The following is a 16,233-nucleotide window of genomic DNA, read 5'->3' on the forward strand; positions in this document are numbered from 1 at the left end:
GGTTTTTTCCTGAATAAAAGTTAAAACTGATGCCTAATGCTTACACTCATCCCATTTTTTTTTTTTTTTTTTTTTTGGTTTCTCTGGTTAACACAATTTGCAGGGTTTGCCTGTTTTTTATTTTTGACAGTGCTTTATGTTTCGTATTTCATGAGACCGCGGCACAGAAATGTTTTCCGTAAATCAATAAGCAATGGCCCCACCTTGCAAGGTTATTGTAAGCATTACTCAGACAAAGCGCACGATAACTGAAGCACTCAAGAATGCAAAATGTGGTCAGCGTTTGTTCTCAGATTGCCCCAGAAGAAAAGCAGCCTTGGGCTCTTTGATGTCAGAGGATAGGAGGGATGGCGGTTAGAGAGACCCGGCAATGATAAGGCAATCATTTGAAGCCAGCTGCCCTATCTGAGTCTGTCTGATCCGCAACCAGAAAGGTGTCTGTCACCTGCTTGCAGTTTCCTCTTTGGTTCCATTTCTTGGTCCACGTTAGGCACAGCACCAGCAAGTCGCAACACAGCTAGAATAACAGCAGAAACCAAAAAGGCAGGGCATCTCTCCTGATCCTCTCCATCACCATCTCGCCTGGGCCTCCTTCCTTTCCCATCTCTGGACCTTCACCTCCACTCAGCCAGAGATCCAAACTCAACCCAGCTCTCTGCAATACAACAATGTTATGTCTGGCTTTCGGGTTGTTTGGGAACTTTTGCAACGAAGGCGGAAAAGAGCTAGGCCTTTAAAAAATAATAAGCATGATTCCATACTACAAGCTTTTTCCAAAGTCTTGCAGAAGGCGCAGTCCAGACTCTGCATGCCTAGGGTTGCCACCTTCTTTTCTGACAGAGCTCCTGCGCTTTTAGCAATCGGGTGTCGTGGCAGATAATTTTTTGGACAGAAGATGCTTCTTCCCTAGCTCAGCTGCTAAGTGCCTGCGTGTTCAAAACACAGGAATCCCAACTAAGGAGAAAGTTGGCGACCTCAACAAGATTCAGCCCTGCCCTCTAAGGTGAAAATATCTCCAGGAGCAGGACTGGAGATTTTAAGAGTGGGAAGACCTGAAAGACCTACTTTGTGTCTTACGCTAGAGTGCCAAGGTCCATGAATCAGAGGCAGGTGCAAAGACACACACTTAAATTTATGGAATTGGGTGCCCCAGAGCTCATTCTGAGCTTGGGAATCTGTTTGCACAGTCCTTTCATGCAGGTATCTGCCAAGACCCTTTGCACAGGTGGGGAGGCTAATATTGACCTCCTCACCCTGCTTTTGTTCCTCCTTGCCATTTCTACCTGCTTTTTCAGACACAGATGGAAAGAACATAGGGACATAGGAAGGTGCCCTGCACAGAGTCAGATCATTGGTTCATCTTACTCAGTATTTGCCCTCCTCTTGGGATAGCTCAGTCGGTAGAGCATGAAATTTGTAATCTCAGGGTTGTGGGTTCGAGTCTCACATTGGTCAAAAAATTGGGGTTGGACTAGATGGTCCTCATGGACCCTTCCAACTCTACAATTCTATTATTCTATTTTCCGCACTGACTAGCACTGACCTATCTCTCCAGGATTTCAGACAATTATCCCTCCAAGCTCTACCTGGAGATGCCTAGGACTGAACATCCTTCATGCAAGGTCTGCTACTGAGCTAAGACCCTTTCCTAACATCATCAAAAAAGAAGAAGCTATTGCTACATCAGAGGCATTGTGGGAAACTTCAGCCGTGGCTCCCAGACAGAGCTGTCAGCTGCTGCCGCCGCCAGACTGAAGCAAGCCCACTGACATAGGATGAGCCCCCACTCAAACTTGGAGCTGGCTCTGCAGATCTAAACCTACCTTCAGCCTGCTCAGTGGGCAGTTTGGTGGCTAGATGGACCAGTGATAGAATACAGAATAATAAGGCAGTTCCATATATCTTAACATCCTTCTGCACGGAAACAGAGGAAGTTGCCTTGAGTCCATTTAGCACAGTAGGTCCACACTGAGTGGCAGTGGCTTGGTAGGGTCTGGCATAGGGGACATTCCTAGCCCTACCTGGAGATGATGCTAAGAATTCGAACCTGGAACCCTTCACATGCAACCTGGATGCTCTACCATGGAGCTACAGGCCTTCCCTAGGCAGAGAGGAGGAGGAGGAGGAGGAGGAGGAGGAGGAGGAGGAGGAGAAGAAGAAGAAGAAGAAGAAGAAGAAGAAGAAGAAGAAGAAGAAGAAGAAGACAACCATCTTTCTTGTCCATACCAAGGACCTAAGAAGACCCAGTGGAGCAAGCAAAAGACCTGGGTAGTCTACAACAATAGCCAATGGGAAGCCAACACACATATATACACACACACCTCATTGGTAGCATCCAAAGCACCCTGATCTTAAACCCTTCCACTTGGCAAAAAATCCCACTGGTTCCCATAGCACAAAGTGTGTTCAGCACTGGAGACTCACAGCCAAGGCCACTCCGTGTCTGTGTGAGTCCCTGGACAAAAAAGAGAAGATAAAAAAGGGAGCCATCTCAACCCATCACATGCAGCCTGCACATTCCCTGCACACTCAGTACAACACAACAGGGAGACCAGACCGTTCTAACTCCTGTGGTCCTTCGCCCACCTTCTCACTGGTCTCCTAAGCACTAGAAGAGGGTGGGTTAGAAATTACACCCAGGATCTCAGCTCAGTAGGCCCTGGAAACATCATCCATGGGACACAGGAGCATAAGAAGCTGCCTCAGTTCAGTATTATCTGCACTAAATGGCCGTGGCTCTCAAGCCTTACGTGGGACCTTCAGCATGCTCTACCCCTGAACTATGGCCCTTACCCATAATAAGCCTAGAAAGGCAGCTGTCTTATACTGGATCAGACCGTCAGCTCATCCAGCACAATGGCTTCTACACTGATCAGCTCTCCAGGGATTTCAAGGAGGCAGGATGCTCCCAGCCCTACCTGCCAGGGATTGAACCTGGAGTCTTCTGCAAGCAAAGCAGGTGCTCTGTGGCCCTGCCCTGGACCACGATGACATGGATAGCTCAGTTGGTAGAGCATGCGACTCTTAATCTTGGCATCGTGGGTTCGAGCCCCACGTCGGGCAAAAGACTCCTGCGCTGCAGGGGGTTGGACTAGATGATCATGGTGGTCCCTTCCAACTCTACAGTTCTGCGAGTCTACCCATGATGGCCGTGATTGTAGTAGCAGTGGAGAAAGCCTCTTCTCTCCCTTTTCTGCCTGACATGGCAGTTGTTAAAGGTGCAGAGGTCTGTTGCTAGAAGTCGGAAAGGCAGGAGATCTGAGTTTTCATTCTCTTCTGCTTTCTTTCTTTTCTTTTCTTTCTTTCTTTCTTTCTTTCTCTCTCTCTCTCATACAAACACACACCCAGTCTGCTTGCATATACAGAAAGAGGCAGTTCTGCATTTACTTCTTTCTTTCTTTTTGTCACTGTTAACCGCATCCGGACTCTATTAAAGTTCCTGGCGCTGGATAAACAATGTAACTGTCGCGTGCAGCCGTCTGAAAATAATTGGATTAGCTAAAACATATCAGCTAAATAGAGACAGTCCCTGCTCAGACAGTCAGAGTAAATGTCACCCTGGAAAAACCCTGAAAACTGATCTGACTCACGCTGGACAACATCTACTTGTAGGAGTCTCAATGAGGAAAGGAAGAACGTGGGGGGAGGAATAGGGGAAAGGCGAGGGAGCGACTTATTTTGGTCTTTGTTTAATATGCAAACTGCCTGGAACCTAAAGGCATTCATTCCGAGACCAGCCCCACTGATTTCGGTGCATATTTCCAAGATTTTGGTACAAAGATGGAGGGCAGGGGAGGAATCACAAAACAGAAGTTAGTGTTGCCAAGTGTCCTGCTCTTCTGCACTTAACAGCAGCTTGATCTACTGGTCTAGGTTTTCACAGCAGGGAGATAAACATGGTGATCAGCTAGCAGCTGCAGATCCAAGCTTCTTGTTGAAACCACAATGGCAGTGGGTGGTTAAAAGGTTGGATTCTGAACACAGTGCAACGTAAGGATGTCCACACAAAAATCAACAGACTTGAAGCTGAGGTCCCACTCAGACTTACTAAAGAGTAACTGACTCCTGAACAAGGATGCTCAGGACTGCACCAAAAAAAACCTGCATATAATTCTGCTGTGGATCATGGCCATTAACTTGCAAGCAAGTCCCAAAGGCCTGCTAAAATACACTTTCTAGAAATTGTGCTGAGCACTACTGCCTCCCTGGGCGAATTTGCTTTCTTTCACTATATAGCCTATGGATTATGAAACATTTTGGAGACAGACCCAGATCAGGCAGTCTAAACAAAACTTCCCTCTTTTCTTAGGTAGTTCCCCTTCTCCCCCTCCCACCCCCAACAGAAAGAAAAAAAAAGAAACCAACTTAAAATAAACTCGCTCCTGGGATCTGGGAAAAGAATTGGGGGAAGTGCAGAGAGAGACTTTTGAGTGGGGAAAGTGAACACAGTCCTATCCAGTTTTTTTCTCTGCATAAGGAAGTCACTGAACCAATAAATAACATTTCCGGAACACATTAGGTTTTTGTGGTCCCCCAACAACACCACACACACACACACACACACATTCTCTCTCTGTGCATGTAAAAACCAGCTTTCCAGAAATGTTCAAATTAGCAGCAGGTAGCTTCAAGTGAATTAAAATGAGTTTCTAAGTTTAGCAAGCAGGTTGGGAATGAGGCTTACACAGGAGCAAGAGGAACGAATGAATCGTGCATTCTGGTTTTGCGTGTCTGCTTACAAAGAAAAGAGTCCTTGGGGGGAAAACAGCAGAGGGAAAGCGAATCGCCTGGTTTACACATATGCTAAATGGGAGTTTGTTAATTTACGGTTTATTAAACCATGTCTTAGAATACACATGAATCCTGCTCAGCAGCTTAACCATGGTTTGTTTACTGGTAAGAAACCACAATCTGAGGCCATGGTTTATTGTAGGCTTTTGAACCATGGTGGATTCCATGTAAAACCACTAGCCTTCCTTAACTTCGGTTTGTTTTATCTCCCCCACTCTCACCACACTGCAAAGGCATGAGGCAGGAGCAGCAGCTGGAAAACAAAACAAACTTTGAAGAAGCAAGCCATGGTTTGTTTGTGGGGAGAACTCATGGTTTATTTGTGCTTTTATCTCATGTTTTTATCGTGTGAACCGCCCCGAGATCTTTTGGTGAAAGGTTGGTATATAAATCTAATAAATAAATAAAATAAGTTAACCTATGGTTTGTTCATCCATGGCTTAAACCATGGCTTAGAATCATGTGTCAAAGTTCCACCTGGTGTGTCAATTTCAGCTAAAACAGCCAAAGCGATTGCTGTTTTAATCCGTAAGTGGATTAGGGCTGCTGGACAAACACACAATCAGACTCTTACAGATTGCCAACTGACTGGAAAAATACACTGGCCTGGTTTGCTCTTGTGCCTTTGCCAACCAGTTAAAACCATTCACAATAGTAGATAAACGTGAGCCTCTCCTAATGTCTACTGCAGCTAAAAGGGGTCAGCTACCGAGCCAAGCTAAAAAGTTGGCAAGCATATTGAATGTAACAAGGATGGGAAACTTGTGGCTTGCCAGATGTTGCTGAACTCCAGCTCCCATCAGCCCCAGCCACCATACCCAATGGTCAGGGATAATGGGAGTTGTAGTCTAACAGCATCTCAAAGTTCCCCATCCCCGGTATCTATTCCACATTCTCTCTCTCAAGTTTCACTGTCATATCTGTTTCGCTGAATGTTCACAGCACAGGAACGCCCAGCCAAAAAGTGTGTGTATGTGGCTGAACAGCCATTTGTGGAGGTGTGAAAATGGAGTCCATTAGATAGGAGTGAAATCTCTGCATTAAATGGGTGCATTGATCCTTAATCACCCATCAGAGTGGGGTGATGTCCTATGCCATGGGTAGGCAAACTAAAGGCCCAGGGGCCGGATCCGGTCCAATTGCCTTCTAAATCTGGCCTACGGACAGTCCGGGAATCAGCGTGTTTTTACATGAGTAGAATGTGTCCTTTTATTTAAAATGCATCTCTGGGTAATTTGTGGGGCCTGCCTGGTGTTTTTACATGAGCAGAATGTGTGCTTTTATTTAAAACGCATCTCTGGGTTATTTGTGGGGCATAGGAATTCATTCATATTTTCCCCCCAAAATATAGTCCAGCCCCCCACAAGGTCTGAGGGACAGTGGACCGGCCCCCTGCTGAAAAAGTTTGCTGACCCTTGGTCCTATGCTTTATTTGGCTCTAGAGAATTTGGGATTAGCCCCCTCCCATGAACATCAGGACCGCCCCACTTGTTGAATGTGTGGGGCTGGAAGTGATGTTTCAGCTTAGATCTGATTCAGCTCTTTGCTCCTCTCTCCCACGAGGCAAAAATCAAAAAGGAAGGGAAAGGACTGACCTGTAGAGTATGGAAAACATTTTTAATCACTACCACCTTGTACAAATCTTTCTGAACCTAGGAGTGGGGTGGTATGAGTGAGTGAGGTTTAGCACATGTGATAATAAGGAGAAAGCTGAATCACCTATCCAACATGTTTATTCAGACATGGATCCAATTAATTTCATGAAACTCCAGAGCAATGCAATTGTAAGAACTTTGTCTCAGACGAACATTTCGTCAAAATCAACAAAGTTTGCTTCACCAGCTCCCTAAACAAACATGCTCAAAATAGGGTTTATAAAATCTGAGGCAACTCATGTCAAGCCAAGAAAACTGGCATTTCAATCAATTTCAGCAAGGATTCCAAGTGCACTTACTCGGAAGTAAGTTCTATTGAAATCAATAGGACCTACATTTCAGTAAGCGTTAACGGCCATTTGCTGGGGGGGGGGGCGAGAATCCAATCCGCTTTATATTCAGGAAAAAAAACAACTGGAGGAAGAAAAGGAAGTCGAAATTGACATAATGTAGTTAAACCAGCATAGTTCGGTTTAAGCGTTTTGCAAACGGTGAAATTTGGATCCCTGGCCGAAGAGATTTGTGTCTCTAAATGCCAGGAACTGATATAAAATCAAATATCTCTGTGTATAAAACAGAGAAAGTGCATAAGCCCTGCAAATATAAAAAATTAGTTGGCCCGCTGAGTTTCCTGGAATCACGTTCAAGATTCCCTCTTCTGGTAAATGATCCCCATTAAAAATCAGTTGAGTTTCTCGTGTGCAAATGGTCAAAGTGAATAGTGGGAGAACCTGGGAGAACCTGGAGCTCTTGTCACATTGTTAAAGCTAACCCACCCCACCTTTGGTCAAGCCCTGACTGGGAGACCAGCAGGAAACCCACCTTAGCTTGTTCTGGTCTTTCTAAAGGAAGAGCAAAATATTGCAACTGTTGTGGAATGCAACAGTGTTTTAGGAAGAAAGGTTCTGTGGTATCTGCTTGATCCCTTTGTTGACCTTTGCATTGCCAGAGTTTGCTTTCTGCTTATAACAATCCTCGGCTTCTTTTTAAAAATAAAACAAGAGTTGGCTTCTAACTGGTCATCCATTTAGAACCTTTCCTGCGCTGGAATCTCTTTGGTCTGAATTTGCAGCTGAAAACCCATACAACCCCCATTCGCCCCATATGATTACTCCTCCCAGCCAATAACCTTTGCTCATTCTTTAATAAAAAAAAGTCTTTCCTGAACCTGAAACAGAAGCAGTTTAAGAATCCTTCAAGGACCCTACCTGTGCTGGAACGTGCTTTTGGTCTGGATTTGCACCCGAAACCGGTCGGCGATCCCCCCAGCAGGCTGCTGGGAGGGAAAAGTCCAGAGCCGTATTCAGGGACGTAGGAAGGGTAAGTGGAGATGGGGTGATGAGCTGAGGAAGAGGCCCCTCCTAATGAGGCCATGCTGCTTCGGGAATGAGAAGACTCCAGCTTCATGGTTTCAGCCAGAGACACCTGGTACTTAATGCACTCTTTTTCCTCTTGCCGGCTGGACCCAGTGGAGCCTGGGGTGGAGATGGAGGGGTCCGGGGAGACATCTTTGGGAGGGGTCGGCGGGAAGGTGAAGAGGTGTGGGCTGGAGTGGCCCGCAGACAAAGTGGAGGAGGACGCCGGAGGGTAGACGGAGAGAGGTCCAGGCGAGCTGTGGTGGATGGGGGTCTTGGAGAAGGGGCTGAGGTTCCATGGGGCGGTGCTGTGGTGGCTTCCCAAAGCCTTGCTCCCATCCAGCCAAGGGAGAGAACCATGCAGCAATGGCGGGCGGCACACCTGACCACCTGCTAGGACAGAAAGACAAAAGCAGATCCCCATTAGCCAACGTCTCCCCAAAGGAGGTAGGGTGGTGGGACAGCTTAGGGACCTGTGAGTCAGAAGGGCTCAGTTGCAACAGAGTCGAGCCAATAGTCCATCTAGCTGGGAGTCATTTTGGACTCACAGCTGTCCATGCAGGCGCAGGTCCATTCTGTATCCAGGGCGGCTGTCTACCAGCTCCATCTGGTACACAGGCTGAGACCCTATCTGCCCACAGACTGTCTCGCCAGAGTGGTGCATGCTCTGGTTATCTCCCACTTGGACTACTGCAATGCACTCTATATGGGGCTCCCTTTGAAGGTGACCCAGAAACTTTAACTAATCCAGAATGCAGCAGCTAGACTGGTGACTGGGGGCAGCTGCCAAGACCACATAGCACCGGTCTTGAAAGACCTACATTGGCTCCCAGTACGTTTCCGAGCACAATTCAAAGTGTTGGTGCTGACCTTTAAAACCTTAAACGGTCTCGGCCCCCATCGTTCTGCCCGGATGCTGAGGTCCAGCGCCGAGGGCCTTCTGGTGGTTCCCTCATTGCGAGAAGCAAAGTTACAGGAAACCAGGCAGAGGGCCTTCTCGGCAGTGGCACCCGCCCTGTGGAACGCCCTCCCATCAGATGTCAAAGAGATAAACAACTAGCTGACATTCAGAAGACATCTGAAGGCAGCCCTCTTTAGGGAAGCTTTTAAAGTTTGATGCATCACTGTATTTTAATATTTTGTTGGAAGCTGCCCAGAGTGGCTGGGGAAACCCAACCAGATGGGTGGGGTACGAATAATAAATAATTATTATTGTTATTGTTAGCTCAGTATTTTCCATAGGCAGCGGCTCTCCAGGGTTTCAGACCAGGAATATTCCCAGGACTGGATGCCAATGCTAAGAACTGAATCTGGGACCTTCTGCATGCAAAAGGGGTGCTCTCCCAGGGCTCCAGTCGAGGAATGCCTTGAGTACAGATCTGCTGGCAACCCAAAACGGAAATCCCTCGATCGATTCAAGATTTGAGGTTCACAGGAAGGAAGCGTTGGCTACCATGTGCAAAACAGAAGCGTTGCCACCCACCTTCTCAAACCCAAATGCCAACGCTTTGAGCGCAAGACTAATCACACCCAAGCGCTTGAAAGCCTCTGCGTCCTGCCAGTTCAGAGGAGGTGGCATTTACTTAGCAGGAGCCGTGGAAATCCTGCTGTCCTACCTTGGGCAAATGTCTCTTTTGCCTCTATAGCTGGGATAGCCCTGCTCAGGATAGAAGTCTGAGATCAAAAGTGGAGAGGAATGGTGATGGTACCGACCCAACTGACACTGCAATTCAGGACAGGGCTACTCAGAAGTAAGTTCCAACAAGTTTAACAAATTAAGTGTGCATCAAATTGCTGCCTCTCTCCAGGGTGGTCTCCGATAGGACTACTTTGAAGCAAATGTTATGGGAATTGTGTCTTGTCTCCAACATGACTCATGCTCAGAATAGGCCCATCAACATCAATGAACGTGACTAACTTAGGTCTATTAATTTGAGTGGGTCTTCTCTGAGTAGAACCCATTTGGGTTCTGTGCTGCGTTCGCACTCAACCCCTTCAGCTGTTATTTTTAGAAGGCTATAATGTTGCTAAAATTAGGCGGTGGGACTAGTAGATTTCCATAGACGCTCCTCTACCTTTCCCCACATCACTGTGGGGATCATTACTCCAAACGCTAAATGATCTCTCTCAGTGTTTAGAGATCGAGGGGGACATTTTTTTCACTGAAGGGCCACATTCCCTCATAATACAAGCTTCTGAGGGCCACATGACAGTGGTGGACGAGGCTACAGAGGATAGAGCCTTTGTCCAACAGGCCATGCAAAAGCCAGAGGTTTTGAGACACAGACACCTCTCTCCACCCAGGCACAAAGGGGCATTCTCAAGAGTTCAAAGCCACATCCCATGCAGTCAAAAGCATTCATGGAGAGTCAGAAGTGGTGCTGGTATGGACCAGTGAGGGATATGGACTGGGGAGAGCTCAACAGAGGTTTAGAGAGATCCAGAAGCTGCATTTGCCCTCCCTCCCCAGACCTGAACAGCCTCAGTTCTCATAAATAGGTTCCCACACGACATAATCCCAGACGGAGTGTTACCCCAGTATTGAAGCGAAAGACAGCAGCAGAGAATGGAGAAAACAAGAGGCAAAAGTTTGAATTGCTACATAAAATTGATGCATTCAAGTTGCAAAGCATATTCCAACAACAATCTAATAGGTCAAGATACCAGATCTTTTGCCTTAAGAATATTTTGTTGGTATTATTAAAATACAGTGGGGAAATTACATAAACCTAATACTTGATTATTATTATTTTTTAAGCAGTCTGAGGTTTTCCTCCCCCTCTCCATGTTTTAAAAATTAATCTACTTACTTGGAAGCGAATTCTCAGTTGTAGTCAACAAACAGAATAGAGGCAGGTGTGTTAGAGTAAATATGTTTCAAGATGAAAAGGAAACAAGACATCTATGTAGAAGGCAGGCTCATTTCAAACTGGTGGATTTTATCATCCATTACTGATTTTATGATGGCGTGTAAATTGAAATTAAATTCAACAAAGTGGTAATTGTTTTTCTCGGAAATGTGTCTTGGATTAGGTCAGGCCCAAAGACAAAACTCTCCAACACTCAGATCTCAAATTCAAGAGTTGGAAGTACAACTTTTTGGAATAAATGGGACTAACATCTACATCTTCAGGCTTGGGGGGGGGGGTAGATTTCTGACCCTAAACCCCACTTAAATCCTAAGGCTAAACATTGACAGGCAAGTACATTACACTGATTACCGTGGAGCTTAAAATACTTCCAAGTAAAAAATGCTTAGGCTAGGCATGAGCACACAACACATTTACCTCTGTATCTTAAATACAAGTTGATAATAGAATCGTAAAATTGTAGAATTGGAAGCAACCCTCGGGTCATCTAGTCCAACCCCTTAAAATTCTGGATTTAGTTCAGTGGAAGTTTCAATGGTGTTTAATGATTTATTCACACCTGACATTTTTTTAAGTGTATGCCTAAAATGTAACAGTGTAAGGAAAGGATCTTAAAGATGCCCTCCTCAGTAATGCAGCCAACTTTTCGACTGGACACTGTAGCTGTGCCTTTAACAGCAGGCTTTTGTTGCACAAGCATTAACAGGTGAGAATGCTGTACTGTGTCGGGCTGCCTTCTGCTCGAGGCAGAAGAGGAAGCCAACTCACTTCCTTTCTGATCAGTTGGCAACCCTGCTGGGTCAGAAAGCCCAGGACCACAGGAGTACGTAACATAGCAGAGTTTGTGTACCATGTGAAAGGGCCCTTCCTTCCGTTTACCTGCGTGTTTGTGTGCTTCTTAAGAAGGTGAGAAGACAACGGTCTTATGCACGCTTCTCTAGAAGAATGTCGCGAACGTGGATAAAATGTACCAGGAGCTAAGTTGCCTGTGAACACGCGTACAGGCTCCAATTCGGTGTTTACACTCTCACACGGACTCTAAGGTAAAGTGTAACTGAGAACAATCGTTCCTTGTTGGTGAATGATCCCCTTCAGATTTCCTTCTCTCTCTTCCCAATGTTCCCCACTCACCCCCCCCCCCTTGGACAAATCAATCCCTGCTAATGGGCCTTCCCCAATCAATCCTACACGGCTTCTTGAACCAGGAGGCCACGTGAAATTGGCAAAAACCCATAACGAGGACTCCTCACCTTTTGCAAGATAGCAAGGGGAACAGCATCGGGCAGGAGGAATAATCACCCAGTTAGGCCAGAAGGATAGATTTAAGCCAGACTTATTTCAGCTCCCTACCTCTTGAAGCGCTGATTTTGCCTGCCCATACCTTTGTAATACATATGATTCTAATCATTAAATTTATATCCTGCGCTTCTCCCCCAAAAGGAGCCCAGGGCACTTAAATCAGGTTCACTAGAAAAATCAGCCCAACGCATTGGAGTTGGGACTTCAACAACCTGATCCTAAGCAGATCTACTCGGATGTAAGACACCTCCACTCAATCAGTCTTAGTTCCTGCTAAGTAAATGCTTGATAAGGCAGCCATCCTGTCACACTTTACTTGGGACCAAGCCCCATAGACTTCAGGGGGTTTTACTTTTGAGGAAACATGTTTAGGATCATGCCTGTACCTCACAGAAATCAAGTTTCAAACCTGTGCCATACTTGGGAGTGAAAGTGGAGTAATCTTTAGAGAACAAACGCTACACATGTTTTTAAATGGGCTTTTAAAATTCCTGGTTATTATTAAAATATCCTGTTTCGGACCTTGCAGCCTCCTTTCTAAGAAAGCCCTATGCAGTCCCAAAATGCTGCATATTTACTCAGAAGTAAGTCCCACCAAATTACATAGACCGACTCCCAGATAAGCATGCATGGATACCAGCAAACCTGGCCTGTTGTATGATTGCAAATACAAAATACCTGTGTTTCCACAGTCGCCTCCTTGTGCTCAAAGGGGATTACTCCCAAGTAGACACATATGACGTTAAGGATTGCAACTAGCATCTTGTTGAAACCAATGAGAAACATTTTAAGTCAACCTGTGGCTGACTGGGTGGCAGCCCCCCTCCCACACACAAATTACCATGCTAAATCCACGTACTTGGAAGTATTAATTCCAATTTAATAGGTTTACGATCGAAGCAAGAAAGGCAGTTTTCCAGTATGTCGTTCAGCGACACATGCCAAAAATTGACTGAAAATGTCTTTTTTTTAAATTATATTATTATTTTGCAGAATTATTTGAGCAAGTTTTTCCTTTTCCTTTCTTCTTCACACCCCCACCCACCAAAAAAAGAAACCTCTGTCAGTCAGACAGCTCCAATTTTTACTTTTTCCACAAGAATTTCTCATGGTAGCGGTTAAAAGTTTCCTGAGCCTGCCTGTGTTGGTTTTTGAACCAGAAAACTATCCAATGATCCAAAATGAGGTGGTTCTCCTTTTTACACTTCCTTTGAAAGGAGCCCTGTTCAACTCAAGGGGACTTACATCTGAGTAAACATGTACGTGCTCAAGCTTAAAGCATTCATACAGAGAGAAAGAGGACATCCTTATTATATGTATTCCGAAGCAAGAAGGTCCCATTCAAATCAATGACTTCTACAGTTTCCCAAGTTAGGATTTTAACAGAGTCTCTCCCCAATCCTAACTAACCGCATGCTAAGGTGCCTCTTAAATCCATGGGACTTCCTTGCAAGTAAATGTAACCAGGACATTTTCCACAGAGAGGAAAAATCAGAAAGGCATTCATTCCTTCTTTTTAAAAATGCGTTCAGGTTGAGGATCTAAAACATATTACCTTTTATTTTAATTGACCAAGTTGCAGCTGACTGGGGGGGGGGTTTGAGCAGTCTACTCTAATGGGTAAACGGAGGGGGAATCTGCAACTTTTCAAGCCAGCTTTCTCCTGTTGCTGCCTAATATTGTGAATTATTCGGAGAGTTCAAATATACAGAGACGATTCCGAGTGGATAGATAGTTGCAGATTTTGCAAGCACAACGACCTAAACTCTTGCTTTGTAACCAGACTTTGGGATGAAGAAATCAAAGTTCTGGAGCAAGCACTCTCCAGCCACCCAAGTTAAGCTAGGATCTTTGTTTTTAAACCCACTGGCGTCCCCCTGCCTGCTACGCAGCCAGAACTACGATCTTCCCAGGTTCGTTTTGGAAGTCAGTCCCAATTAAATCAAGGGTGAAGCAGCAACAAGCAAAACCCCTAAATTCTTTGGCTCTGAGTTTGCGGGGGTGGGCGGCTTGGATCTGTTTGCCCAAGAAGAGATAAACTAGGTAACTTTCACAAGAAAAACGAAATAGCCCTCGCAAGCTATACTGCCCTGTGTGCATATTGTTGACGGTAGGGGCGAGGGTGTGTTTGAAAACGGACCCATTTTTAAATCGCATGGGTATTTTGGAACAATGAAGACTCTTCTGAGGGTATGGAGAGAGATTTTCCTTCTAACCCAGTTTAGTCCTCAGGTGTGAAAACGCTCTTGGGCAAGCGGCGTCAGAGTCACTCAAATTCACGTTAGATCAAAGCGATTGTTTTGCAACTCGGAGGGGAAGGGTTAACGATATTTTGAAATGTCTTGTAAAGACTAACAGCGGGGCAAGGCAATTACTAATCAGGGATTAATATTGCTCATTCAGTTCCCCGGAGGCGGAGGAGGCCTTTTTTTGCTCTTTAAAACATTTGGGGAAATTTAGTTCTCTTCCACCACCCCCAACTTTATTTCCCAATTTTTGGGCGAGGGAAACCAGAGAAGGGCTTGAAAAGCGAGAGCTAAATCTGCAGCTGGAAAAGTTTGGGGTTTATTATTTTTTTGGGGGGGGGTGAATATATCTCTGAGATATATATTCACAAATATTCTTCTTCCTCACCCACCAATTTATCGTGCTCTCCTTAACTGCATAGATACATTCCTGCCTACTGCATTATTTCTTCACCCTTTTAAAAATTCATTCTAGAATAAAATTTCACAGAGAGAGAGAGAGTAAATTAAGCCTTTTAGAAAGACCAAACTAAGTGGTTGAGTTTGGGAGCCACACAGAGCACCTCAGGGTGAATGCTAAAATCAAACAGGAATGAGCACGACCCAGCCCAAAGTTAAATACTTTTAGTTGGCTTGGAGCAGATTGTTTAGCACACGGTTAAAGGCTGCAATCCCTGAGAAATTAAAGGGACCTGTTCCTGGGGAAACAGGTAAGAGGCTCGGACTGCCGTGTTGACTTGGAAGTAAGCTCCATCAAACTCAGTAGGCCTTACTTCTAAGTAGACAGGCACAGGCTCTTGCACTGCTTCTCACTACTTTAATATCTTTATATTTCTATGTGTATATTAAAAAAAAAAACTTGAGAAACTTTTGACTGCCTGTACTTTGTTCCCATCCCGCTTGAGGAAGCGTTCTGTGTCACTCCGAAAACTGGCAGGCCACATTGTCAGACTTGGAAGGTCCTGACAAGGTGCTATTGTATTGCTTCTGTGAATATTCAGTACAGATTCATACATACTAATAGGACGAAGTCCCAGGGAGACAATCATATCACTTATTTTCCCTGACAGCTTTTAATTCTAACATCTCAGCCCGGAGGCTAAGTCATTACATCTCTCTCTCTTTTTTTTCCTCCCAGAGTTCTAGTTTAGAACGGTTCAAGTTTGTCTTTTCATCGCCCAACTGGGAAGGTTTTTTTTTTTCCCCTTCTCTCTCTTTCCCAAGTGCTTTCATAATCACTGTCAAAAGGAGCCTGTTGTCTTTTGCAGCGGCATCATTACAAGTAATATTAAAAACTAGAAATGACAGCCAAGGGATAATTTAAAAAACACGCGCGGGGGGGGCTTTCAAAGTGAGCAGGGGGCGGCTGAGTGGGGGAGCCGTGTGGGTTCCTAACTAGCCACAAATTCTGTTAAGGACAAACTTCTGAAACTATTTGCATGCGGTCTTAAAGTCCTCAGTGAGGTCGGCTTCAGCTCACTTTACGTCCGAGTAAACGTAGTTGATGGGCTGTTTGTTTGTTTGTTTGTTTACACTGAAGCCTGTCTGCTCCGGATCGTAGTTCCGGATGTAATAATGAAGGCGAGGGATTAAAATAGCGGCAGGATCTAACAGCTAGTCAAATATTTTCAAAGAGCAAAGATCTGCACCCAGTCAGTCACCCACCCACCTCCCAGCAGAAGGGACACGTTTACTCGGAAACCAGTGTGCAGTGGATTTACTCTTAGGTAAAAGAGCAGGGGACGGGCGCCTCTTAAAAGCTTGTGGATCCTGCGGAAATCCATGAGGATTTCAAAATGCCTCAGTGTGTGGCTACTAGATAGCCCCTGCTTTTTGCCCAAATGAGCCCCATCCACCACCCAGTTTCCAAGCTGCTTTTAACCCACAAACGTTACAACCTGTCCCCTAGGCCAACATTTACTCGCAAGTAAGCCTCGCGCTCAGTTCCGTGGGCCTCAGTCCCCGCCGCCCAAGCAAGCATCGGCATTCAGCCTGACGCTGCAAAGCGAGCCATGTC

At 45.4% G+C, this 16,233-nt stretch overlaps 1 protein-coding gene across 7 annotated transcripts in view; it reads right to left on the reverse strand.

Moving 5' to 3' along the window:
- GATA3 (GATA binding protein 3) overlaps positions 1 to 16,233 on the reverse strand; it is a 76,042-nt gene that overhangs the window by 39,353 nt on the left and 20,456 nt on the right. For 5 of the 7 annotated variants that reach the window (XM_083402279.1, XM_083402280.1, XM_083402282.1 and 2 more), the window contains exon 3: positions 7,655 to 8,194. In XM_083402279.1, coding sequence (XP_083258405.1) covers positions 7,655 to 8,194 — 540 coding nt within the window. The remainder of the gene's footprint in view (positions 1 to 7,654; positions 8,195 to 16,233) is intronic. The other 2 variants (XM_083402283.1, XM_083402281.1) reach the window with 1 other exon arrangement.

The sequence above is a fragment of the Podarcis tiliguerta genome (genome assembly GCF_965153285.1).
Source record: "Podarcis tiliguerta genome assembly, chromosome: 10".
NCBI lineage: Eukaryota > Metazoa > Chordata > Lepidosauria > Squamata > Lacertidae > Podarcis > Podarcis tiliguerta.